We start from the raw sequence: 27,432 nt of genomic DNA on the forward strand, positions 1-27,432 counted from the left end.
GCAGGTTGTAAAGGCGGCAAATGGTATGTTGGCCTTCATAGCGAGAGGATTTGAGTAGAGCCATAGAGGTTTACAGGCTGCAAAGAGACATAGATAGGATGCAAAGCTGGGCTGAAAAATGGCAAATGGAGTTTAACCCTGATAAATGTGAGGTGATTCATTTTGGTAGGACTAATTTAAATGTGGATTACAGGGTCAAAGGTAGGGTTCTGAAGACTGTGGAGGAACAGAGAGATCTTGGGGTCCATATCCACAGATCTCTAAAGGTTGCCACTCAAGTGGATAGAGCTGTGAAGAAGGCATATAGTGTGTTAGCTTTTATTAACAGGGGGTTGGAGTTTAAGAGCCGTGGGGTTATGCTGCAACTGTACAGGACCTTGGTGAGACCGCATTTGGAATATTGCGTGCAGTTCTGGTCACCTCACTATAAGAAGGATGTGGAAGCGCTGGAAAGAGTGCAGAGGAGATTTACCAGGATGCTGCCTGGTTTGGAGTGTCGGTCTTATGAGGAAAGGTTGAGGGAGCTGGGGCTGTTCTCTCTGGAGCGGAGGAGATTGAGGGGAGACTTAATAGAGGTTTATAAAATGATGAAGGGGATAGATCGAGTGAACGTTCAAAGACTATTTCCTCGGGTGGATGGAGCTATTACGAGGGGGCATAACTATAGGGTTCATGGTGGGAGATATAGGAAGGATATCAGAGGTAGGTTCTTCACGCAGAGAGTGGTTGGGGTGTGGAATGGACTGCCTGCAGTGATAGTGGAGTCAGACACTTTAGGAACATTTAAGCGGTTATTGGATAGGCACATGGAGCACACCAGGATGGTAGGGAGTGGGATAGCTTGATCTTGGTTTCAGATGAAGGTCGGCACAACATCGTGGGCCGAAGGGCCTGTTCTGTGCTGTTCTATGAAACAGGCCCTTCGGCCCAACTTGTCCATGCCGCTGTTTTTTTTAAACCCCTAATCTAGTCCCAATTGCCCACATTTAGCCCATATCCCTCTATACCCATTTTACCCATGTAACTGTCTGAACTCTCGAAACAAGTACAGGGTATGTTTTGCTGCAATTGTATAGGGTGCTGGTGAGGCCACATCTGGAGTATTGTGTGCAGTTTTGGTGTCCTTATCGGAGGAAGAATGTCCTTGCTATAGAGGGGGTGTGGCCAAGGTTTACCATGCTGATTCCTGAGATGGCAGCTCTGGCATATGAGGAGAGATTAATTCAGTTCGGATTGTATTCATTGGACTTTTTAAAATTTGATCTGATCAAGTTGTGGATTTTTTTAAAAAGTTAATTTTCATGGGATGTGGGTGTCGCTGGCTAGACCAGTATTTATTGCCCATCCCTAATTGCCCTTGAGAAGGTGATGGTGAGCTGCCTTCTGGAACCACTGCAGTCCCTGAGGTGTAGGTACATCCACAATGCTGTGAGGGGGGGAATTCCAGGATTTTGACCCAGCGACAGTGAAGGATTGGCCGATATATTTCCAAGTCAGGATGGTGAGTGGCTCAGAGGGGAACCTCCAGGTGGTGTGTTCTATAACACAGGAGGCCATTCGATCCGTTCGGCCTGTTCTAGCCCTAGCTGCTCAACAAAGCAAAGAGCTCCAACAACAGTTCCATGCACCCCCCTCCCCACCCCCCAAATGCTCTGCCTCCATTTCAAATTCCTTATCCAATTGCATGCCATTATACTGTGGTCAAATGGACAAGGCCTGAGAAATTCGGCCCAACATAAAACTGGACATTTTAAATTAATACAGCTAAAAACTGCTTCTTTAAGTTTACTACAGGTCAAAAGCCAACAGGGACACATACCAGAACTGTCTCACGTCTCGAACAGGGGTGCTTCACTTTACAGTAGGGATGTCATCTTGACCTGAAAGCAGAGCCCAGACTTCACACATATTGAATAGAGAGGCTCAAACTTTACAATGGAATAGTTGTTATGGCCCAAAACTCATCAGGAGGTACTCAGCCAGAAGACATTATGATTGTGTATTCCCTAGTTTTGGCCAGATTCCCTATTAGCAATATCCTGGAAAGAGATATGTACAACTAGGGTGACCTGGGCTAACCTCACTGGGTGCTGTGACCCCCCTCCATCTCCCACCACCTCCCCCCCACCCCCACCCCCACCCCCCACAGTCACCCCATTGGCCAAAAGCCAAGGAACATTCAAAGAAGAAAAGAGAAGGATAAAAACAGCCGTATTCAAGACAAACTCCAGCGAAGACTCCACCAAACCTACTGCGACCTGGGATGATGCAAGAAGGCGTGCGGGATCCAACTTTGTGCTCAGAGGACCCTGAGTTCACCTGTCACTGGGAGTTCAGTGAATTGAATCCCACAGCCCAATCAATTTCACTAGGCTGGGTAATATCTATTTCTCAGGCAATTAACCTAGTTTGGGGTTAGTTAACTTAATCTATTGTGTAAGGATTGTTTCTTTAATCCGTGAATGTTTTTAATAAAACTCAGTTTGAACCACAGTCCTTTGTCTGTCTCATAAAGTAAAAGCACTTGAGTAAATGTGATAAATTGGGTCAAAGCGTGTGTATGGAATATTTCACAGAAAACATTAACCTCTATCTAAAAAGCCATTTGTGATGAAGTCAGAATAAAGGTGACACCAAACCAAAGAGCCATGGAATCATTCCGGCACAGAAGGAAGCCCATCGAGTCCACCCGAGAGACACTGGGAAGTTGTGATACGTGCGATATTAATGATTTCAGGGTCAGGTGGGGAGGCGATGGCCCAGTTGTATTATCACTAGACTATTAATCCAGAAACTCAGTGAACTCACCTAGGCCCCATCCCCGTAACCCCCTGACACAAAGAGGCAAGTTAGCATGGCCAATAGACCCAACCAGCACATCTTTGGACTGTGGGAGGAGACCGGAGCACCTGGAAGAAACCCATGCAGACACGGGGAGAATGTGCAAACTCCACACAGACAGAGGCTGGAATTGAAACCAGATTCCTGGCGCTGTGAGGCAACAGTGCTAACCACTGTGCCACCCATCTCGCCCTCTCCTGATGTGTGGTGATCCTCAGGTTAAAATCGCCACCAGTCAGCTCTCCCCCTCAGAGGAGGGCAGCCTGTGGTCATCTGGGACTATGGCGACTTTACCGTTACCCTAATCTTTCAAAGTCTAAATCCAAAAGCTATGTCTGACCATGATTTGAACCCCTGTCCTTTCTTTCTTGCAGTGATCCCTCCCTGCGCAAGCCACTGAAGCAGGACTCGAAACATCACAGTATAGGAAGTTAATGACAGAAAAACTAGCTGTGGAATGAAAGCACTGCCTTTTCCTTGCTGGCTCATTTACCAATTACCTTAAATCTGCGCCTTCTCGTTACCAATCCTCCCTGCTATGAGAAACAGTTTCTGCTATAAGGCCTCATCATTGAGTACCTCGATTAAACCTGCAGTTTCACCAATAAGCTTCTGCAACGAGCTTTTAATTTTCTATATTTTCAACTTCAATTACCTTTGGAGAGGTTTTGATTTTGGTTAGGCCGATGGCTCTTTACATTAGGAAGCTGCAGACCACAGCTACTGGAAAGCGGCTGAGCTGATTAACCGGGACAGGATTCATAATAGAAAGGTTTTTATTAATATCGCACTGATCACAACTTCCCAATATCTCGCGGGTGGATGCAATGGACAAAATGGCTTCCTTCTGTGCATTAATGACTCTCCGGCACGATGGCACAGTGGTCAGCACTGCTGCCTCTCAGCACCGGTGAGCCGGGTTCAACTACCGGCTTGGGTCACTGTCTGTGTGGAGTTTGCACGTTCTCTCCTTGTCTGTGTGAGTTTCCTCCGGGTGCTCCGGTTTCCTCCCACAGTCCGAAAGACGTGCTGGTTAGGTGCATTGGCCGTGATAAATTCTCCCTCAGTGTACCCGAACAGGTGCCGGAGTGTGGTGACTAGGGGATTTTCAAAATAACTTCATTGCAGTGTTAATGTAAGTCTACCTGTGACACTAATAAATAAACTAGGGCGGCACGGCAGCACAGTGGTTAGCACTGCTGCCTCACAGCGCCAGGGACTCAGGTTCGATTCCAGCCTCGGGTCACCGTCTATGTGGAGTTTGCACATTCTCCCCGTGTCTGCGTGGGTTTCCTCTGGGTGCTCCGGTTTCCTCAAACAGTCCGAAAAACGTGCGGGTTAGGTGGATTGGCTATGCTAAATTAGTGTCAGGGAGACTAGGAGGATAAATATGTGGGGTAATGGGAATAGGGCCTGGGTGGGATTGTTGTCGGTGTAGACTCGATGGGCTGAGTGGCCTCCTGATGCACTGTAGGGATTCTATGATTCAGTGCCATCTTTATTCTGATCAGGATATTTGACGATGTTAAGGGCCCCATGCAAATGCGAGTTGTTGTTAATCCGAGGCAGATGACCTTTAGAGGGCCAAGTGGCTTTTTCACATCATTAACTTCTCATACTGTGCTGTTTTGAGTCCCGCTTCAGTGGCTTGCACAGTGAGGAGTCACTGCGAGTAAGATTAGCGAGGAATACACAGTGCCTGGTTTCTAAAAAAAGGAGAGAGGGGGACACCTACTGGATAGCAGTCGTGACACACGAGTACTTGGTGCATCACAGCACTTGTATTTTCCTCCCTCACCTCTTCGTGCTCATGTCACCACTTTGTGTTTCACCACTATCTGCTCATGGGCAATTAGGGATGGGTAATAAAATGGTGGCCTAGCCAGAGACGCCCGTATCCCGCAAATCAACCAAAAGAAACCACTTTGGTCCAATTTTTTAATTGAAAGCAGAGGACATTTTGCGCCATCGCTAGAATACAGATATTAAGGCAGCAATGCAATTCCCTGTGTCCGAGACAATTAGTTGGTGTGAAAATTACATCAGTGCTTCCATATAATAATAGAATTATGGAGCAACACAGGACGCCACTCCACACACCATTTCTGCTGCTGGCTTTTTGAAAGACAGCCCAAATAGTTCCACTCCCCCACCGTGTTTCAAATATATATTCCACCCTCTTTTGAAAGTTATAACTGAATCTGCTGCCACCCTCCTTTCTATGGCAGTACATTCTAGATTGTAACACTCCACATGGTGAAACCACCTCCTCTCTGGTGCATTGCCAATTACAGTAAATCTGTGCCTTCCCGTTACAGACCCTCCTGCCAATCAGAACAATGTCTACTCTTCGACTCACTGAACCCCTCATTATTTTCAGCGCTTCAACTAAATCTACATTTTCACTGATAGGTAATCGGAACAAGGGCGAAATCTCGAACATGTGAATTAAGAGGGGTAGGCCACTCGGCCCCTCGAGCCTGCTCCACCATTCAAGAAGGTCATGGCTGGTCTGATTTTGAATCATATCGGCCATGATTGAATGGAGGAGCAGACTCGATGGGCCCAATGGCCTAATTCTGCTCCTATATCTTATGACCTCAAAGCCACATTCTCTCCTGCCCTCAATAACTTTGCCGCCCTTGCTTATCAAGAAACTATCTAGCTCTGTTTTAAAAGTATTCAAAGTCTCTGCTGCCACCACCTTTTGAGGGAGGGAGTTCCAAAGACACTCAGCCCTCAGAAATAAATTCTCCTCACCTTTGCTTTAAATGAGTGACCCCTTAGTTCCAGATTCTCCCACAAGAGGAAACATCCTCTCCACATTCACCGTTAAGACTCCTCAGAATCTTGTACATTTTCCGTTTCAATCAAGTTTCCTCTCACCTTTCTAAACTCCAGCCAATACAGGCCTAGCCTGTGCAACCTTCCTATTCCCGGTATTAGACCAGTACTGTAAACCTTCTCTGAATAGTTACCCACACATTTATATCCTTCCTCAAAAGGAGATTAATACTGTACACAGTATTCTAGATGTGATCTCACCAATGCCCAGTTTAACGGAAGCATAGCCTCCAAGATGGCACCTGTGTGTGGCGACTTCTTGCAAGCATACCCTCTAATTTTATCTTTTACTCTCGTTCTATGCTCTGAAAACTCTATTCTCTTTTTTGAATGGACCTATCTTATGTTAAGTTGATCTTTCTCCACACCCTAGCTTGCCTGGTATGGAGGGGAGATCCTATGAGGAGAGGCTGAGGGATTTGGGATTGTTTTCGCTGGAAAGGCGGCGGCTAAGAGGGGATCTTATTGAAACATATAAGATGATTAGAGGTTTAGATAGGGTGGATAGTGATAGCCTTTTTCCTCTGATGGAGAAATCCAGCACGAGGGGGCATGGCTTTAAATTGAGGGGGGGTAGTTATAGAACCGATGTCAGGGGTAGGTTCTTTACCCAGAGGGTGGTGAGGGATTGGAATGCCCTGCCAGCATCAGTAGTAAATGCGCCTAGTTTGGGGGCGTTTAAGAGATCCGTAGATAGGTTCATGGACGAAAAGAAATTGGTTTAGGTTGGAGGGTCACAGTTTTTTTTTTTAACTGGTCGGTGCAACATCGTGGGCCGAAGGGCCTGTTCTGCGCTGTAATGTTCTATGTTCTATGTTCTATGACTGTAACACTACATTCTTCTGCACTCCTTTCCTTCTCTATGAACGGTATGCCTTATCTGTATAACACGGAGGAAACAATACTTTTCACTGTATATTAATACGTGACAATAATAAATCAAATCCCTACTTTTATATCCAATTCCTCTTGCAATAAACAGTACCATTCTATTAACTTTCCTAATTACGTGCTGTGCCTGCATTCTGACCTTTTGTGCTTCATCCATAAGGACACCCAGATCCCTCTGCATCTTAGATGTGGACATTTCACATTTGCCCACATTACACTCCATTTGCCTGATTTTTGCCCAATCACTTAAACTATCTGTGTCCCTTTGTAGCCTCCTTATATCCTCTTCACAACTTACTTTCCTACCAACATCACCAAATTTAGCAACCATACATTCAGTCCCTTCATCCAAGTCATTTATATAACTTGTAAACAGTTGTAGCCCCGGCGCTGATCCCTGTGGCACACCACTCGTTACATCCTGCCAACCAGAAAACCAATTATGCCTATTTGCTGTTTCCTGTTAGCCAGCCAATCTTCTATCCACAGGGACAATGTAGAAATAGAGGTTTATAGCATGGAAACAAGCCCTTCGGCCCAATTTATCCATGCCGCCCTTTCTTTTTTAAAACCCCTAAGCTAATCCCAATTGCCCGCATTTGGCCCATATCCCTCTATACCCATCTTATCATGTAAATATCTAAATGCTTTTTAAAAGACAAAATTGTACCCGCCTCTACTACTACCTCTGGCAACTTGTTCCAAACACTCACCACCCTCTGTGTGAAAAAATTGCCCCCCTGGACACTTTTGTATTTCTCCCCTTAAACCTATGCCCTCTAGTTTTAGACTCCCCTACCTTTGGGAAAAGATATTGACTATCTACCTTGTCTATGCCCCTCATTATTTTATAGACCTCTATAAGGTCACCCCTCAGCCTCCTACACTTCAGAGAAAAAAGTCCCTGTCTATCCAGCCTCTCCTTATAGCTCAATCCATCAAGTCCTGGTAGCATCCTAGTAAATCTTTTCTGCACTCTTTCTAGTTTAATAATATCCTTTCTATAATAGGGTGACCAGAATTGCACACAGTATTCCAAGTGTGGCCTTACCAATGTCTTGTACAACTTCAACACGACATTCCAACTCCTGTATTCAATGTTCTGACCAATGAAACCAAGCCTGCCGAATGCCTTCTTCACCACTCTGTCCACCTGTGACTCCACTTTCAAGGAGCTATGAACATGCACCCCTAGATCTCTGTTCTGTAACTCTCCCCAAAGCCCTACCATTAACTGAGTAAGTCCTGCCCTGGTTCAATCTTCCAAAATGCATCACCTCGCATTTGTCTAAATTAAACTCCATCTGCCGTTCGTCAGCCCACTGGGATCAAGATCCCGTTGCAGTTGGAGATAACTTTCTTCACTGTCCACTATGCCACCAATCTTAGTGTCACCTGCACACTTACTAATCATACCTCCTATATTCTCATCCAAATCATTAATATAAATGACAAATAACAGTGGACCCAGCACTGATCCCTGAGGCACACCGCTGGTCACAGGCCTCCAGTTTGAAAAACAACTCTCTACAACCACCCTCTGGCTTCTGTCATCAAGCCAATTATGTATCCATTTGGATACTTCACCCTGGATCCCGTGAGATTTAATCTTATGCAACAACCTACAATGCGGCACCTTGTCAAAGGCCTTGCTAAAGTCCATGTGAACAACATCAACTGCACTGCCCTCATCTACATTCTTGGTTACCCCTTCAAAAAACTCAATCAAATTTGTGAGACATGCTGACTGTCCCTAATCAGTCCTTGCATCTCTAAATGTAGATCCTGTCCCTTGAAATACCTTCCAACAATTTACCCACCACAGATGTGAGGCTCACAGGCCTGTAGTTCCCAGGCTTGTCCCTGCAGCCCTTTTAAAACAAAGGCACAACATTTGCCACTCTCCAATCTTCAGGCACCTCACCCGTGACAATCGATGATTCAAATATCTTGGCTAGGGGACCCGCAATTTCCTCTCTAGCCTCCCACAATGTCCTGGTATACACTTATAGAACATAGAAAGCCACAGCACAAACAGGCCCTTCGGCCCACAAGTTGCGCCGATCACATCCCCACCTCTAGGCCTATCTATAGCCCTCAATCCCATTAAATCCCATGTACTCATCCAGAAGTCTCTTAAAAGACCCCAACGAGTTTGCCTCCACCACCACCGACGTCAGCCGATTCCACTCACCCGATTCCACTCACTTCATCAGGTCCCGGGGATTTATCTACCTTGATGCGCTTTAAGACTTCTTCTCTGTAATATGTACACTCCTCAAGATATCACTATTTATTTCCCCAAGTTCCCTCACATATTTCTCTACAGTAAATACTGATGAGAAATATTCATTTAGGATCTCACCCATCTCTTGTGGATCCGCACATAGATGACCTTGTTGATCCTTAAGAGGCCTTGCTCTCTCCCTAGTTACTCTTTTGCCCTTTATGTATTTGTAGAAGCTCTTTGGATTCTCCTTTGCCTTATCTGCCAAAACAATCTCGTGTCCCCTTTTTGCCCTCCTGATTTCTCTCTTAACTCTTCTCCTACACCCCCTATACTCTTCAAGGGATTCACTTGATCCCAGCTGCCTATGCATGTCATGTGCCTCTTGCTTCTTCTTGACCAGGGCCTCAATATCCCAAATCATCCAGGGTTCCCGACTTCTGCCAACCTTGCCCTTCATTCTAAGAGGAATGTGTTTACCCTGAACCCTGGTTAAAACACTTTTGAAAGCATGCCACTTACCAGACGTCCCTTTGCCTTCCCACAGACTCCCCCAATTAACTTTTCAAAGTTCCTGCTTGATACCATCAAAATTGGCTTTGCCCCATTTAGAATTTTAACTTTTGGGCCAGACCTATCATTCTCCATAGCTATAGAAAACATAGAAACATAGAAAACTACAGCACAAAACAGGCCCTTCGGCCCCACAAGTTGTGCCGAACATATCCCTACCTTTTAGGCCTACCTATAACCCTCTATACTATTAAGTCCCATGTACTATCTTAAGACCAATAGAATTATGGTCACTGGTCCCAAAGTGATCCCTCACTAACACTTCTGTCACCTGCCCTTCCTTATTTCCCAAGAGGATGTCAAGTTTTGCCCCCTCTCCAGTCGGGCCATCCACAGACTGAATGAGAAATTCCTCCTGAATACACTCAACAAATTTCTCTCCATCCAACCCTCTAATACTATGGCTGTCCCAGTCAATGTTGGGAAAATTAAAATCTCCGACTATTACCACCCTAATTTTCTTGGAGCTATCCGTAATCTCCTTACATATTTGCTCCTCAATTTCCCGCCGACTATTTGGGGGCCTATAGTACAACCCTATCAAAGTGATTTCCCCCTTCTTATTTCTCAGTTCTACCCATATAGACTCAGTTGCTGAACCCTCAGATATATCCCTTCTCAGTACGGCCGTGACGTTTTCCCCAATCAAAAGTGCAACTCCCCCTCCTCTCTTACCTCCTGTTCGACCTTTCCTATAGCATCTGTACCCTGGAACATTGAGCTGCCAGTCCTGTCCCTCCCTTAGCCATGTTTCAGTAATTGCTATAAATATCCCAGTCCCACCATCCATACCCTGAGTTCATCTGCCTTGCCCGTCAGGCCTCTTGCATTGAAATAAATGCAGTTTAATCTGGATTTCCCTTGCTCTCTGTCTTGCTTTTGCCTGATCTGTCTGGTATTAGGATTACAGACACTGCCTTTACTACTTAGTGTGCTCTCTTTAACTTCTGTGCTGTCTTCACACTTCTCTTCTGTCTCCCTACTGCTTTGGATCCCATGCCCCCACCAAACTAGTTTAAACCCTCCCGAGTGGCTCCAGCAAATCTCCCCGCCAGGATATTAGTCCCCCTCCAGTTCAGGTGTAACCTATCCCTCTTGAACAGTTCAGCCCTTCCCCAGAAAAGATCTCAATGATCCAAAAATCTAAATCCCTGCCCCCTGCACCAGCTCTCAAGCCAGGCATTCATCTGCCTAATCCTCCATTTCATACTCAAACGGTCGAGGGTTTCAAGTTCTTAGGTGTTCAGATCACCAACAACCTGTCCTCGTTCCCACAGTCGATACTATAGTTAAGAAAGCCCACCTATGCCTCTACTTTCTCAGAAGACTAAGGAAATTCAGCATGTCCACTACAACTCTCACCAACTTTTACAGATGCACCACAGAAAGCATTCTTTCTGGTTGTATCACAGCTTGGTCTTGCTCCTGCTCTGCCCAAGACCGCAAGAAACTACAAAGGGTCGTTAATGAAGCCCAGTTCATCACGCAAACCAGCCTCCCATCCATTGATTCTGTCTACACTTCCCGCTGCCTCGGAAAAGCAGCCTGCACAATTAAGGACCCCACACATCCCGGACATTCTCTCTTCCACCTTCTTGTGTCAGGAAAAAAATACAAAAGTCTGAGGTTGCGTACCAGTTAACGCAAAAACAGCTTCTTCCCTGCTGCCATCAGACTTTTGAATGGACTTACCTTGCACTAAGTTGATCTTTCACTACACCCTAGCTATGACTGTGACACTACATTCTGCACTCTCACCTTTCCTTCTCTATGAACGGTATGTTCTTTTTTCACTGTGTACTAACATATGTGACAATAATAAATCAAACTAAATCAATACATGACCACACATACCATAGGCTTTTGTGTTCCTCAATAACCTTTGATGTGGCACCTTATCAAATGCCTTCTGGAAATTTAAGTACAGTACATCCACTGGTTCCCCTTAATCCACATCATATGGATTGCACCAGCCCAAGAAGGCAGCTCACCACCACCTTCTCAAGGCCAATTAGGGATGGGTAATAGATGCTGACCTAGCCAGCTAAGTCCACATCCCTTGAATGAATAAAAGAACAAACATGTTACCTCGTCACAGAACTCCAATAAACTGGTTAAATAGTCATTTACTAGTACAGAACTTGGGTTTTGCTGAAAAAAAAACAAATTTTGTCGAAGCTTTTAATCTTGCACTCATCAGGACAATTCGCAAGAATACAATGAAAGGGAAAACAACAAAATTATCCTGCATGAAAAGATAGCATTGATTGGTTGGCAAATGGACTCTGATTGGTAGAGGCATTGCCATGGAGAATGCACCAGTTGATGGTGACTGATAGTTAACTGGTAATCTTTGTTTGACATTTAAAGCAGGCAGCTTGACTGATTCGTCAAGGCATTGCCGAGAGGAATGAACCAGCAAAATAAGAGGCAGCCTTTCGCTGGTTTATCCCTCAGAGCAATACACTAAAAAAAAAGATGGCGATGCATGTCGCAGGGAATCAGCACACAATTAAACAATCTTCAATAAATACAGCCTTCAAGTGTTACGGAGGAAGGCCTTTCTCTAAGCATAAATAATGATGAAAATCTTCCATTAATGAAACCAGTTCAAACTGAATATGTTAGGGAAAGATAGTATTGATCCCAGAACACCGAGAGAGACATGGCAGTAGAGTTGTGGTTAGCATTGCTGCCTCATTGCTAGGGGACCGGGCTCGATTCCTGGCTTGGATCACTGTCTGTGTGGAGTTTGCACATTCTCCTCGTGTCTCTGGGTGCTCCAGTTTCCTCCCAAAGCCCAAAGATGCACAGGTTAGGTGGATTAGCCATGCTAGATCGCCCCTCAGTGCCCTAAAATGTGGTTAGGGGGATTAGTGGGGTAAATGCATGGGGTTAAGCGAATGGGGTGGGGGTGGGCCTGGGTTACATGCTCTGTTGGAGAGTTGGTGTGCACTCGATGGGCTGAATGGCCTCCTGCACTGTAGGGATTCTATGATTCCAGAATGAGAGACATGATGAGAGTCACCGGGTCAGTAAGCAGTACGATTGCAAAAAGGGTACGGTGATGTTCAAAATCGCCGAGTCCTGTTTGTCTTTAAAACTGTGTGAAATAGTTGAATCAATAAATTTGAGAAATAAAAATTAATTATAGATTTGAAAGCTCAACATTAATTAATCACGTTCACAAACAATGTCAAGCCGGTGGAGGCAGTTGACTTGCAAGAATTGGCTCAAAAACGACATGGTGAGTTGGACAAAGTGGACAGAAAATTAACACATGAACTTTGACATCGGTAAATGTACTCAAGCTGTTGACATAGCTAAGGATGGACTGGCAAGAGGCGCTGGGCTTCCAGAAGATTCAATGCCAAATGTTGCGCAAACCATTCACAGCAAAGAGATGAAAAGAATATCAAACAGCGGTCAAAATACACGAGTTACAAAAAAAGTCTCACCTGTAGCACAAACGGGCTGAAATTTATGTTTTAATATTTACAATAACATCACACTAGAGGGAGTTGTACACATAGTTATACATAAATAAAACACCTCCTTTATATTGCATTCTGTATCTGAAGATCTGCCTGTAAAAGTCAGCAAATAAAATGAATTATCTCTCTCTAGTCAATTAAATATTGAGTCCAGGAGGCTCAGTGCCAGCTCCAGGATTTGGCACTCGACAGCATTCAACATCTGATATCGAGTTTGACAACTTGAGAGCAGAACCTCTGCCTCCATTTTATTCAGCGTGTGTTTCTTGCTGCTTTCTTTTAAATGTTCTTTTGCCGGCTTGTTTCTTTCTTTATCCCGGTGGTTGCTATACAGCCATTCATTCAGCTCATAGAGACATACAGCACAGTAAAGGCCCTTCAGCCCATCGAGTCTGCACCAATAATATCTTTGATTTTGATTTGATTTATTATTGTCACATGTAATAGTATACAGTGACAAGTATTGCTTCTTGCGCACTATACAAAGCATACTGTTCAGAGAGAAGGAAGGGAGGGAGTGCAGAATGTAGTGTTACAGTCATAGCTAGGGTGTAGAGAAAGGTCAGCTTAATGTAAGGTAGGTCCATTCAAAAATAAGTTAGAATAGGGTTTTAAGAGCATAGAATGAGAGTAAAAGATAAAATTAGAGGGTGTGCTTGCAAGAAGTCGCCACGCACCAGCGCCACCTTGGAGGTTATGCTTCAGTTAAACAGGGCATTGGTGACAAGATGTTCTTGGTTCGGTTGGTACATGACCTCAGACTTTTGTATCTTTTTCACGGAAGAAGGTGGAAGAGAGAATGTCCGGGGTGCGTGGGGTCCTTGATTATGCTGGCTGCTTTGCCGAGGCAGTGGGAAGTGTAGACAGAGTCAATGGATGGGAGGCTGGTTTGCGTGATGGATTGGGGTACATTCACGACTCTTTGTAGTTTCTTGCAGTCTTGGACAGAGCAGCAGCCATACCAAGCTGTGATACAACCAGAAAGAATGCTTTCTACGGTGCAGCTGTAAAAGTTGGAGAGAGCGGACATGCCAGATTTCCTTAGCCTCCTGCGAAAGTAGAGGCGGTGATGGGCTTTCTTAACTAAAGCGATGGCATGGGGGGACCAGGACAGGTTGTTGGTGATCTGGATACTCAGAAACTTGAAGATCCACTTTGTCCCCATTGATGTAGACAGGGGCATGTTCTCCTTTACGCTTCCTGAAGCCGATGACAATCTCCTTCGTTTTGTTGACATTGAGGGAGAGATTATTGTTGCCGCGCCAGTTCACTAGATTCTCTATCTCATTCCTGTACTCAGTCTCGTCATTGTTTGAGATCCAACCCACTATGGTGGTATCATCAGCAAACTTGAAAATCGAATTGGAGGGGAATTTGGCCACACAGTCCTAGGTGTATAAGGAGTATAGTAGGGGGCTGAGAACACAGCCTTGTGGGGCATGGTGTTGAAGATGATCATGGAGGAGGTGTTGTTGCCTATCCTTACTGATTGTGGTCTGTGAGTTCGGAAGTTCAGGATCCAGTCACAGAGGGAGGAGCTGAGGCTCAGGCCACGAAGTTTGGAGATGGGTTTTGTGGGAATAATGGTGTTGAAGGCTGAGCTGTAGTCAATAAATAGGCGTCTGCCGTAGGTGTCCTTGCTATCTAAGTGTTCCAGGGGTGAGTGTAGGGCCAGGGAGATGGTGTCTGCTGTGGACCTGTTGCGGCGGGAGGCAAACTGTAGTGAATCCAGGTAGTCCGGGAGGCTGGAATTGATTCGTGCCATGACTCACCTTTTGAAGCACTTCATAATAATGGATGTCAGAGCCACCGGACGATAGTCATTGTGGCTTTTCTTTGGCACAGGGATGATGGTTGTCTTCTTGAAGCAGATAGGGACCTCAGATTGTTGTAAGGAGAGGTTAAAGATGCCTGTGAATGCCCCTGTCAGCTGATCCGCACATGATCTGAGTTATCGTCCGGGTACCCCGTCCAGGCCAGTCGCTTTCCGTGGGTTGGCTTTCAAGAAGGCTGAGCTGACATCTGTGATGGTGACCTCGGATACCGGTTAGGCCGAGCTTCCAGGAAAGGCGTGCTCTCACTGACCACTTGCTCAAAACGGGCATAGAATGTTTTGAGCTCATTGGGGAGGGGTGCGTTGGAGCCGGCCATTTTAAATGCCTTCATCTTGTAGTCTGTTAGGTCTTGCAGACCTTGCCGTAGTCGGTGGGAGTCTGTGCGGCTAGCCTGGGATTCTAGCTTAGTTCAGTACTGTCTTTTGGTATCTTTGATGGTTCTCCGTAGATCGTATCTGGATTTCTTGTATCAATCAGTGTTGCCTGACTTGAACGCCTCAGACCTGGACTTCAGCAAGCAGTGGATATCCCTGTTCATCCATGGTTTCCGGTTGGGAAACACACAGATTTGCTTCTTTGGCACACAGTCTTCTATACACTTACTAATGAAGTCAGTTAGTGTAGTGGCGTCTTGTTCAGGCTGGTCGCTGAGTTCTTTAATGCGTAATGTGGTATATGAACTTCAATGCCAGTGTGATGCCAGGTATGTAGGTCACACGTCCCAAAGACTGGCAGATCGTATCAAACAGTACATCCCAGCCGCTGTTTGCGGTGGGCAAGGTACAGACTCTGCTTGCAAAACTCAAAACACCGCGTTGAACATTAAATGTGATTCTGTAATTGGACAATATTTGCCAAATAATCCTAATAGTGTGCTAAATATTACACTGACAACCTGACAAGTGTGTGTGTGTACTGGAAGCTACATACATTAATACACAGAACCCGATTCTTTGCAGACAGAAGAACACATTGCACCTGTTTCAGCTAAATAAACTAAGTGATATTCATTCGCTGATTCATTCCTCGGGGCAATGTCTTGACCAGAATCAAGCTGCCTGCTCTAAATTTCAAATAATGCTTGGCAATTAACTGTCAGTCACCATTAACTGGTGCATTCTCCATGGCAACATCACTACCAATCAGAGCCACTTGCCAACCAATCAGCACTCCCTTCTGATGCAGTATAAAGTTGTTGTCTCCCCTGATGTTGTTATTCTTGCAACTATCCTGATGAGTACAAGATGGAAAGCTTTGGCAAAATGTCTTTTGCAGCAATTACACACCTACATTGCTACATTCATTCTACCCTTAACACTTACATTAGTCACACTGCCCTGGCTTCAGGAAAACAATTGATACATTCGCCAACAGCAATTCATTCACAGGCAACTAATATACACAGACCCATTCACACACACACACAGATGCACGGATGCACACAGACACATGAATACACACATGCAGACATATGCATACACAGACATGAGCGTGCATACATGCACACACACACACACACACACACAAGCAGACAGAGAAAGACAAACACACTCGCAGACAGAGAGACACACACACTCGCAGACAGAGAGGGAGAGAGAGAGACATAGGCAGGCGCACACACACACACACAGGCAGGCGGGCACACACACAGGCAGGCAGGCAGGCACACACACAGGCAGGCAGGCACACACACAGGCAGGCAGGCACACACACAGGCAGGCAGGCACACACACAGGCAGGCAGGCACACACACACGCACACAGGCACACGCGCACAGGCACACGCGCACAGGCACACGCGCACACGCACACGCGCACACGCACACGCGCACACGCGCACACGCACACGCGCACAGACACGCACACAGACACACACACACAGACACACACACACAGACACACACACACAGACACACACACAGACACACAGACACACAGACACAGACACACAGACACACAGACACACACACACAGACACACACACACAGACACACACACACACACACACACACACACACACACACACACAGACACACACACACAGACACACACACACACACACACAGACACACACACACAGACACACACACACAGACACACACACAGACACACACACAGACACACACACAGACACACACACACACACTGATCTATTCCAGAGGAACCCCAGAGACACACACACACACAGGCAGACACACACACATAGACACACACACACAGACACACACACACAGACACACACACATAGACACACACACAGAGACACACACACAGAGACACACACACAGAGACACACACACAGAGACACACACACACATAGACACACCCACTTACTTTGGTTCGGTTTCAGTGTCATTCGGGGTCAGTTGGATGATGTCGGTTGTTATTTCCACCTTGCGGACACTGCCAAAGAAGTCTGTAATGAGAACGCTGTTGGGGTTCCTCTGGAATAGATCAGTCCTGTGCCCAGGGGTGGAAACACAGAGGCTCGGGGGACAAACTTTGAACTGGAAGACAAAAAAAGCCAAAGGTTAACGCAGAAGCAAGAAGCTCCTCGCAAAGACATTAGAACATGTCTGTCACAGTTTGCAGGTACAGAGCTCATAGTAGATCCTGCAATTTCCCAAATTGGTATACCTGACTAAAATATCCCGATAAATCTGTCAGCAAGTATATGACAAAACCATGATGGTCATTCAGTCCCTCGAGCACAGGACATCATTCAATTAGGTCAGTCACAGGTCAAAGGGACCAATCTCCTCTCGGAATCGGAATGGCATGGACTGAAACCCCACTTCAGACTGACACCCCAAGACAGTGCCGAGGGAGTGCTACACTGCCAGATACGCCATCAGCTGTGTGAGACATTAAACCGAGACCTTGCCTGCTCTCCCATGTGGATAACAAAGGTCCCATAGCACTAATCCAAAGAAGAGTAAGGAGAGTTATCACGGTGCCACAGCCAATATTTATTCCAAAACCATCATCACAAACTAGCAAATTATCTGGCAATTATGCCAAACTTGTTTGCTGAACTTGCTTTGTGCAGAATGGCTGCCACATATCCTCCAGTGACAGTGACTTCAGATCAACATCATCACTTCACCTGCTGTCAGGTAGCTTTCTGAGCTCCTAAAATTGGCAGAGACGTTACAAAAGCCAGGAAATGATGGTAAAAAGTTATAAATCTTTTTACCACTCCTAGGCGGCATGGTAGCACAGTGGTTAGCACTGCTGCCTAACAGCGCTGGGGACTCAGGTTCTGATTCCTGGCTTGGATCACCGTCTGTGTAGAGTTTGCACATTCTCCCCGTGTCTGCGTGGGCTTCCTCTGGGTACTCCAGTTTCCTCCCACCATTGAAAGATGTGCAGGTTAGGTGGACTTTCCATGCTAAATTGCCTCTTAGTGTCAGGGGACTAGCTAGGGTAAATGGGGTTATGGGGATAGGGATTGTGGTTAGTGCAGACTCGATGGGCCGAATGGCCTTCTTAACATAGAACATAGAACATAGAAAGCCACAGCACAAACAGGCCCTTCGGCCCACAAGTTGCGCCGATCACATCCCCACCTCTAGGCCTATCTATAGCCCTCAATCCCATTAAATCCCATGTACTCATCCAGAAGTCTCTTAAAAGACCCCAACGAGTTTGCCTCCACCACCACCGACGTCAGCCGATTCCACTCACCCACCACCCTCTGAGTGAAAAACTTACCCCTGACATCTCCTCTGTACCTACCCCCCAGCACCTTAAACCTGTGTCCTCTTCTGCACTGTAGGATTCTATAATTCTAAAACCCATTCCTTTGACCAAGCTCTTGGACGGCACAGTGATTAGCATGGCTGCCTCACAGCGCCAGGGACCCAGGTTCGATTCCCAGCCTCGGGTCACTGTGCAGAGTCTGCACATTCTCCCCGTGTCTGCGTGGGTTTCCACCAGGTGCTCCGGTTTCCTGCCACAGTCCAAAAGACATGTTGTTTTTATTCCTTCATGGGACATGGGCGCCGCTGGCTGGCCAGCATTTATTGCCCATCCCTCGTTGCCCAAAGGGCAGTTGAGAGTCAACCACATTGCTGTGGGTTTGGAGTCACATGTAGGCCAGACCAGGTAAGGACGGCAGATTTCCTTCCCTAAAGGACATTAGTGAACGAGGTGGATTTTTCCGACAATCGACAATGATTTCATGGTCATCTGGATTCTTAATTCCAGATTTTTTTTATTGAATTCAAATTCCACCATCTGCCGTGGCGGGATTCGAACCCATATCCCCAGAACATTAGCTGAGTTTCTGGATTAATATTTTAGTGATAATACCACTGGGTCATCACAAGGTGTATTGGCCATGTTAAATTCTCCCTCAGTGTACCCGAACAGGTGGGGCAGAGTGCGGCCACTCGGGGATTTTCACAGTAACTTCATTGCAGTGTGAATGTAAGCCTACTTGTGACACTAATAAATAAACTTTAAACTTAATCAGCCCTCATGTTTTCATACAGCTTGGTGTCAAAAGCTCTATTGCTCCTTTGAAGCAGCTCAGGGATATTTAGGATACATTGAAGCCACAATTCAAATGCGGATTTTAGTTGTTAAAGGCTACTGTTTAAATCTCAGCTAAGGTATTTGTGTTCCAATTCTTTTAGAAAGATCAAGATCTTGGAGATGGTGCACAAGAGATTTACCAGAATGGCACCAGTTATATAGAAACATAGAAGATAGGAGCAGGAGGAGGCCATTTGGCCCTTCGAGCCTGTTCTGCCATTCATTACGATCATGGCTGATCATCCAACTCAATCGCCCAATCCTGCTTTCTCCCCATAACCTTTGATCCCATTCGCCCCAAGTGCTATATCCAGCCGCCTCTTGAATACATTCAATGTTTTGACATCAACTACTTCCTGTGGTAATGAATTCCACAGGCTCACCACTCTTTGGGTCAAGAAATGTCTCCTCACCTCCATCCTAAATGAATCCTCAGACTGTGACCCCTGGTTCTGGACTCCCCCACCATTGGGAACATCCTCCCTGCATCTACCCTGTCTAATCCTGTTAGAATTTTATAAGTCTCTATGAGATCCCCCCTCATTCGTCTGAACTCCAGCAAAAACAGTCCCAACCTAGTCAACCTCTCCTCATACATCACGGAGAGATTAGAGAAAGTGGGATTGGGCTTCTTCGAGCAGAAGAGGAGATTGAAGAGAAATGGTCACAATTCTGAGGGTTTATTTATATAGAGAATAGATAGTGAAAATAGTTTCCATTACCCAAAGGACACAGATTTAAGGCAATTGTCCAAACACCCTGAGGGAAGAGGAGGGATTTTTAAAAATTGAAAACGCAGTGAGGTGCAATAATCTTGAACGCACAGCCTGAAAGGGTGGCGGGAGCAGATCAAACAGTAATTTGATGTGGATTTATACTCAGACAGGAAACATGTGCAAGGCAATGGAGAAAGAGGAAAGTGGGACAAATTGGGAAGCTCTTTCAACAAAGCCAGCACAGGCACAATGGGCCGAATAGCCTCTCTGCAGCAGGATATTGAATTTGATGATCAGCCATGGTCAAAATGAATGGCGGAGCAGGTTCAAAGGATTGAATGGCCTACTCCTGCTTCTAGTTTCTATGATGTGGAGATGCCGGCGTTGGACTGGTTTCACAACACCAGGTTAAAGCCCAACAGGTTTGTTTGGAATCACGAGCTTTCGGAGCGCTGCTCCTTCATCAGGTGAGTGGAGGTTAGTTCCATAGACGCAGCCTATATAGACAAAAGCACAATTGCAAGATAGTTACAGATTGGAATGTGAAGAATGGTTGGAATGCAAGTCTTTACAGGTCATCAAGTCTTTACAGGTACGGACAGTGTGCATGGAGAGAGGGATAAAGAGGTGTGAATTGTCTCAAGCCAGGACAGTTGGTAGGATTTTGCAAACCCAGGCAGTATTTTCTGTATTTCTATGTGTTCGGTCTGATTCAATGATAGATGTGAGAAGCCTCTTGCTTCAGATCTTGGCTGATCTCCACATCCCTCCACAGTCCAAAGATGTGCAGGCTAGGTTGATTGGCCATGCTAAAATTTCCCCTTAGTGTCCCGGGATGCATAAGTTAGAGGGGTGAGTGGATAAATATGTAGGGATATGTGGATAGGGCCTGGGTGGGATTGTGGTTGGTGCAGACTCAATGGGCCGAATGGCCTCTTTCTGCACTGTAGGGATTCTATGATCTATGATCCCTTTGTTCCAGATCCCTTGGTGATCTTCCCTAAAGACTTGTCACTATCAGTATTGAAAATTTCAACTAAACCCTCTTCCAAGTCTCTTTTGAAGGAGCTACAGATTCTTCTTTATCAGAGTTTTATTATTCCTTCCATTTACAGCAGGAAGATTGGCATCAAAATAATTTCACCACCTTGTGAGGTTAGAATCTGAAGGCTGAGTTTGTGGAGATTGTAGGGTAACAAAGCTCTATTGAGAACAGCAGCATGTTCATTCCAAAGATGTTGAACCATTTGAAAGCGGGGGCACAGTGGTTAGTACTGCTGACTCACAGTGCCAGGGACCCGGGTTCGACTCCCGGCTTGGGTCACTGTCTGTGTGGAGTTTGCACATTCTCCCCGTGTCTGCGTGGGTTTCCTCCGGGTGCTCCGGTTTCCTCCCACAGTCCAAAAATGTGCATGCTAGGTGTATTGGCCATGCTAAATTGCCCCTTAGGGGGACTGGAAGGGTAAATACGTGGGGTCATGGGGGTAGGGCCTGGGTGGGATTGTTGTCAGTGCAGGTTGGATGGGTCAAATGGCCTCCTTCTGCACTGGAGGAATTTTATGATTCCACTAATTGCTAAGTGAAAAAAATCACGCACCAGTTATCTTGTATTTTCTTTCGATTCTTTCATGGGATGCACACATCACCGGCAAAACCAGTATTTGTGGCCCAATCCTAATTGCTCTCAAAAAGCTGGTGATCAGTCGCCTCCTCTTAAACCATTGTTGTTCCTCTGGTATGGCTATACCCACAGAGCTGTATCACAGGAGAATCATAGAATCCCTCCAGTGCAGGAGGAGGCCATTCAGCCCATCAAGTCTGCACCAACCACAATCCCACCTATTCCCGTAACCCCTCATATTTACCCTGCTAATCCTCCTGACACTAGTGTTAATTTAGCATGGCCAATCAACCTAACTCGCACATCTTTGGAGTGTGGGAGGAAACTGGAGCACCCGGAGGAAACCCACACAGACACGGGGAGAACGTGCAAACTCCACACAGGCAGTGACCCGAAGCCGGATTTGAACTCAGGTCCCCAGTGCTGTGAGGCAGCAGTGCTAACCACTATGCCACCATGCCGCCCCAAGGAAGGGATTTCCAGGATTTTGACCTAGCGACAGTGAAAGAACAGATCTATGGTTACAAGTCAGGGCAGGATGTGACTTGGAGGGGAATTTTCAGCTGATGGTGTTCCCATGTGTCTGCTGCCTTTGTTCTTCTGGATGGCAGCAGTCATGAGTTTGGAAGATGCTGTCTAAGGAACCTTGGTGAGTTCCTGCAGTGCATCTTGTAGATGGTACACACTGGACTGCCACTGTGCGTCAGTGGTGGAGGGACTGGATGTTGAAGGTGGTGGATGGGGTGCCAATCAAGTGGATTGCTTTGTCCTGGATGGTGTCAAGTTTCTTGAGTGTTGGAGCTGTACCCATCCAGGCAAGTGGAGAGTATTCCATCACACTCCTGACTTGTGCCTTGCGGATTGTGGACAGGCTTTGGGGAGTCAGGGGGTGAGTTACTCACTGCAGAAGTTGCAGCCTCTGACCTGCTCTGGTAGCCACAGTATTTATGTAGCTGGTCCAGTTCAGTTTCTGGTCAATGGATGTTGATAAGAGAAGATTGTCATTGAATATCACGTGGAGATGATTAGATTCTCATTTGTTGTAGATGGCCATGGGTTGGCACTTGTGTGGTGCCAGTGTTACTTGCCACTTGTCAGCCCATGCCGGACTGTTGTCCAGGTCTTATTGCACATGGGGCGACACAGTGGTTAGCACTGCTATCTCACAGCGCCAGACGTGGGTTTGATTCCTAGCTTGGGTCACTGTCTGTGTGGAGTTTGCACCTTCTCCCCATGTCTGCATGCGTTTCCTCCCGCAGTTCAAAGATGTGCGGGTTAGATGAACTGGCCATGCTAAATTACCCCTTAGTGTCAGAGGGACTAGCTAGGATAAATGCATGGGGTTATGGGGATGGGGCCTGGGTGGGATTGTAGTCAGTGCAGACTTGATGGGCCAAATGGCCTCCTTCTGCACTGTAGGATTCTATGATTCTATGAAGGATTGCTTTACTATGAAGCATTGCAAATATTACTGAACCATGTTTGTGAGTGCCATTACCTGGCACATTTTCTTCCCCAATCTTGTGTTGTTGCATGTTGGTATGGAATGCTTTATTATCCGAGGAGTTTTGGTGAAATTCGAACCTGGAACCCCAAAGCATTGATCTTGGTTTGTGGTTTACCAGTTCAATGGCTTATACAACTCAGTCGGACACACAGGAGGGAGCCTCTGAGGAGTTTAGAAATGTACTTGAATACTGTGCAATCATCTGCAAACATCTCCACTTCTGACTGTATTACAGAGGGAAAGTAATTGTTGAAACAGGTGGTAGATTGTTGGGCCTAGGACACTACCCTGAGGAATAGTGGTTAGCACTACTGCTTCACAGCTCCAGGGACCTGGGTTCGAATCCCGGCTCGGGTCACTGTCTGTGTGGAGTTTGCACATTCTCCCCGTGTCTGCGTGGGTTTCCTCCCACAGTCCAAAGATGTGCGGGTCAGGTTGATTGGCTATGCTAAAATTGCTCTTAGTGTCCGGAGATGTGTAGGTTAGAGGGATTAGTGGGTGGATATGGGGGTAGGGCCTGGGTGGGATTGTGGTCGGTGCAGACTCGATGGGCCGAAGGGCCTCTTTCTGTACTGTAGGGTTTCTATGATTCTATGAATTCCTACAGTGATGACCTAGAACTGAGCTGATTGGCCTGCAACAAGCAGTGCTGGTTACAATTCCAACCAATTGGAGAGTTTTCCCCGATTCTCATGGGCTCCAATTTTGCTAGGGTTCCCTTTTACCACAAATGCTACCCTAATGTCAAGAGTCATTCTCCCCCACCTCCTAAATCCAGCTCATTTTCCCTTGTTTGGATCAAGGCAGCACGATGGCACAGTGGTTAGCACTGCTGCCTCTCAGCACCAGGGACCCAGGTTCGATTCCCGGCTTGGGTCACCGTCTGTGTGAAGTTTGCACATTCTCCCCATGTCCGCGTGGGTTTCCTCCGGGTGCTCCGGTTTCCTCCCACATTCCGAAAGACGTGCCGGTTAGGTGTATTGGCCATGCTAAATTCTCCCTCAGTGTACCCGAACAGGCACTGGAGTGTGACGACTGGGGGATTTTCAAAGTAACTTCATTGCAGTGTTAATGTGAGCCTACTTGTGGCACTAATAAATAAACTTTAAACCATAAATACACAAAGTGCATACTAGGTACATCGGCTTGGTTCTATAGGTAGTTCTCCCCAGTCCAAGTCAGAAGGTCTGGGTTCAAATCCCACCCACCAAGTGTGGAATCTCTGCTCCTACTTCAGACGCTGCATTATCGGACATCTTCCTTTTCAGGAGCGGGGTTGAACCAAGGCGGTCTGGAATATGAAGAAATTCGGAGCTTTTTTTAAAAGGTCTAAAATCTGAGCCAGCATTCCTTTCCAAAGCAACGCCACAAAGAACAGATTATTCATCAGGTGCAAAGTGGATTTCCCAATTTCCTACAGAATCTACCGAACTTCATTTCGTACCAATTCATTTTTGAGACATTTCTTAAACTTTAAAGTTTATTTGTTAGTGTCACGAGTAGGCTTACATTAACACTGCAATGAAGTTATTGTGAAAATCCCCTCGTCGCCACTCTCCGGCACCTGTTCGGGTACATTGAGGGAGAATTTAGCATGGCCAATGCACCTAACCCGCACATCTTTCGGACTGTGGGAGGAAACCGGAGCACCCGGAGGAAAACCCACGGGGAGAATGTGCAGACTCCGCACAGACAGTGACCCAAGCCAGGAATCGAACCCATGTCTCTGGCACCGTGAGACAGCAGTGCTAACCACTGTGCCACCGTAGAACCTCTCCCAGCGAGGATGCCAAGGCAAGTGAGCCCGGACGATTGCAACCCCAGGCTCACAGAGTGTTTCACACAAATGTAAGACCTTCTGTTTAAATAGGGCACTTTTAAAGGCTTTTAAAAATCCAACAGGCTACATCTATATAAGTTACTGATCAACAAAGCATCAACAGCCACCAGTCTTCTAAAGAGAAGGCGCTGCTTTGATCTTTGGAGTCAATAAAATATCAAAACCAAGTCTGTTCTTGAAAAGATCCATTCCACAGGTGTTCTCTTAGATTCAACACACTCTCGTCCAAATGTTTACACATTCCTTTTCATCTCAGAGCGATAGTAAATATCATGACTTTAGTCTTCCCTTTAGATGAACAGGATGATGCACGCGTGTCAAGGACATACCTTCCACCATTACCGCACAGTGGCGGCAGTATGCACCATCGATAAGATGCATTGTACCAGCTCATCAAAGCATCTTCCAAAACCATGCGCTCTACCACCTAGAAGGAACACCACCACCTGCAAGCTTCCCTCCAAGTCACGCACTGTCCAGACTTGGAAATACCAAATATACACGTGTAAACATTTTCACGACCAATCTTTTAGATTAAAGATATGTGTTGGTGGGAGGGGAAGGATTTTCAGTTTTGGGATAGTTTCTCAAACTGACCAAATTATTTAATTTATCTCAGTTTTTATTTGATTTGTCACATGCATTGGGGTACTGTAAAAAGTATTGTTCTTGCGCGCTATACAGACAAAGCATACCGTTCATAGAATACATAGGGACGGCATAATGATTGGCACTGCTGCCTCACAGCACCAGGGACTCGGGTTCAATTACCGGCTTAGGTCACCATCTGTGTGGAGTTTGCACATTCTCCCCATGTCTGCGTGGGTTTCCTCCGGGTGCTCTGGTTTCCTCCCACAGTCCAAAGATGTGCAGGTTAGGGTTGATTGGCCATGCTAAACTGACCCTAGTTTCTGGGGGATTAGCAGAGTAAATATATCTGGGGTTAACGGGATAGAGTGGGATTGCTGTCAGTGCAGGCTCGATGGGCCGAATGGCCTCCTTCTGTACTGCAGGGATTCTATGATTCTATGGGAGAAGGAAAGGAGAGAGTGCAGAATGTAGTGTTACAGTCATAGCTAGGGTGTAGAGAAAGATCAACTCAATATAAGGTAGGTCCATTCAAAAGTCTGATGGCAGCAGGGAAGAAGCTGTTCTCGAGTCGGTTGGCACATGACTTCAGACTTTTGTATCTATTTCCCGCCGGAAGGAGGAGGGGGAGAATACGTCTGGGATGTGTGGGGTCCTTCCCACTGCCTCGGAAAAGCTGGCTGGAAAAAGTGTACACGGAGTCAATGGATGGGAGGCTGCTTTGCCTAATGCAATGGGCTTTGTTCACAACCCTTTATAGTTTCTTGGGCAGAGCAGGAGCCATACACCAAGCAGTAATACATCCAGAAAGGATGCTTTCTGTGGTGCAATTTCCCCCCACTTTCATCTCCTGGGACCTCAAGTCTTCACTAATTTGCTTCATTCAGCCACCCAATCTGGGTGTTTTCGCACAAAGGCACAGCGTCCATTTGGATACGAGGGGGACTGATGCCATAGAATCATAGAATCCAACAGTGCTGGAGGAGGCCATTCGGCCCACTGACTCTGTACCGACCACAATCCCACCCAGGCCCTATCCCCATAACCCCAGCAGGCATTTTCTCCACCAGATCAAGCTCCCTTACTCTGGAACGAGATTAAAAACAACAAAGAGTTTAAGCTTCGAGTCCACCACTCAAACCAGTGAGCCAGGTTTCTCAGCTGCCTTCCCTGGATCAGAAACAAAGTGCTGATAAGCGAAGCTCGAGCCGTGTGCAAAACAACTTGCATCTGCACAGAGCCCCTCGTACGAAGCAAGTTTGTCAGGCAGCAGACGATGCTTTAGGGGTTGGTGCTGTTTAAATAGCGATAGGTTTTAATCTTTATTCCTTTAATTGGCTTTCACTTCTCCATCACTTAAAAATAACACTTTTATTTTGGACGAATGGTACCGCATTGTAAATGGCCTCTGGAGCATCCCGCTGGGAGAATAACTTCTCTTTCCCTGAATCTACGTGAAATATCATCAAAATATCCCAGCTTGTTACTGATGGAGGGCTGCGTGTGGGCGACTGGTCACCCAGCAACACTCAGAGCAGCAACATTAAAGTAATACAGGATATGTCACTGCATGAATGCACAGCAGATTCCTGGAATACTCAATTCATCAAGTATACTACTGATTAATATCGGTTTAGCGTGTAGCAGGCCCACCAGAGGATTTGAGCACATCACATACAGTCACATCAGTGCCGTATGGAGGGAGTGCTGCACTGTCAGGGGTGCTATCTTTCGGATTAAACCGAGACCCCATTTGCCCACTAGGTTGGGTGTGATAAGATCTCACGGCGTTAGAATCCCTACAGTACAGGAATAGGCCATTCGGCCCATCAAACCTGCACCAACAACAATCCCACCCAGACTCTATTCCTGTAACCCCAGGCATTTAGAAACAGAGGAGATAGGAGCAAGAGGAGG

At 46.3% G+C, this 27,432-nt stretch overlaps 1 protein-coding gene across 2 annotated transcripts in view; it reads right to left on the minus strand.

Moving 5' to 3' along the window:
• The window catches only part of pigk (phosphatidylinositol glycan anchor biosynthesis, class K), a 165,485-nt gene that overhangs the window by 91,865 nt on the left and 46,188 nt on the right, over window positions 1-27,432 (minus strand). For both annotated transcript variants that reach the window (XM_078218940.1, XM_078218941.1), the window contains exon 9: window positions 17,039-17,211. In XM_078218940.1, the coding sequence (XP_078075066.1) occupies window positions 17,039-17,211 (173 nt within the window). The remainder of the gene's footprint in view (window positions 1-17,038; window positions 17,212-27,432) is intronic.

This window comes from Mustelus asterias, chromosome 8 (genome assembly GCF_964213995.1).
Source record: "Mustelus asterias chromosome 8, sMusAst1.hap1.1, whole genome shotgun sequence".
Taxonomy (NCBI): Eukaryota; Metazoa; Chordata; class Chondrichthyes; order Carcharhiniformes; family Triakidae; genus Mustelus; species Mustelus asterias.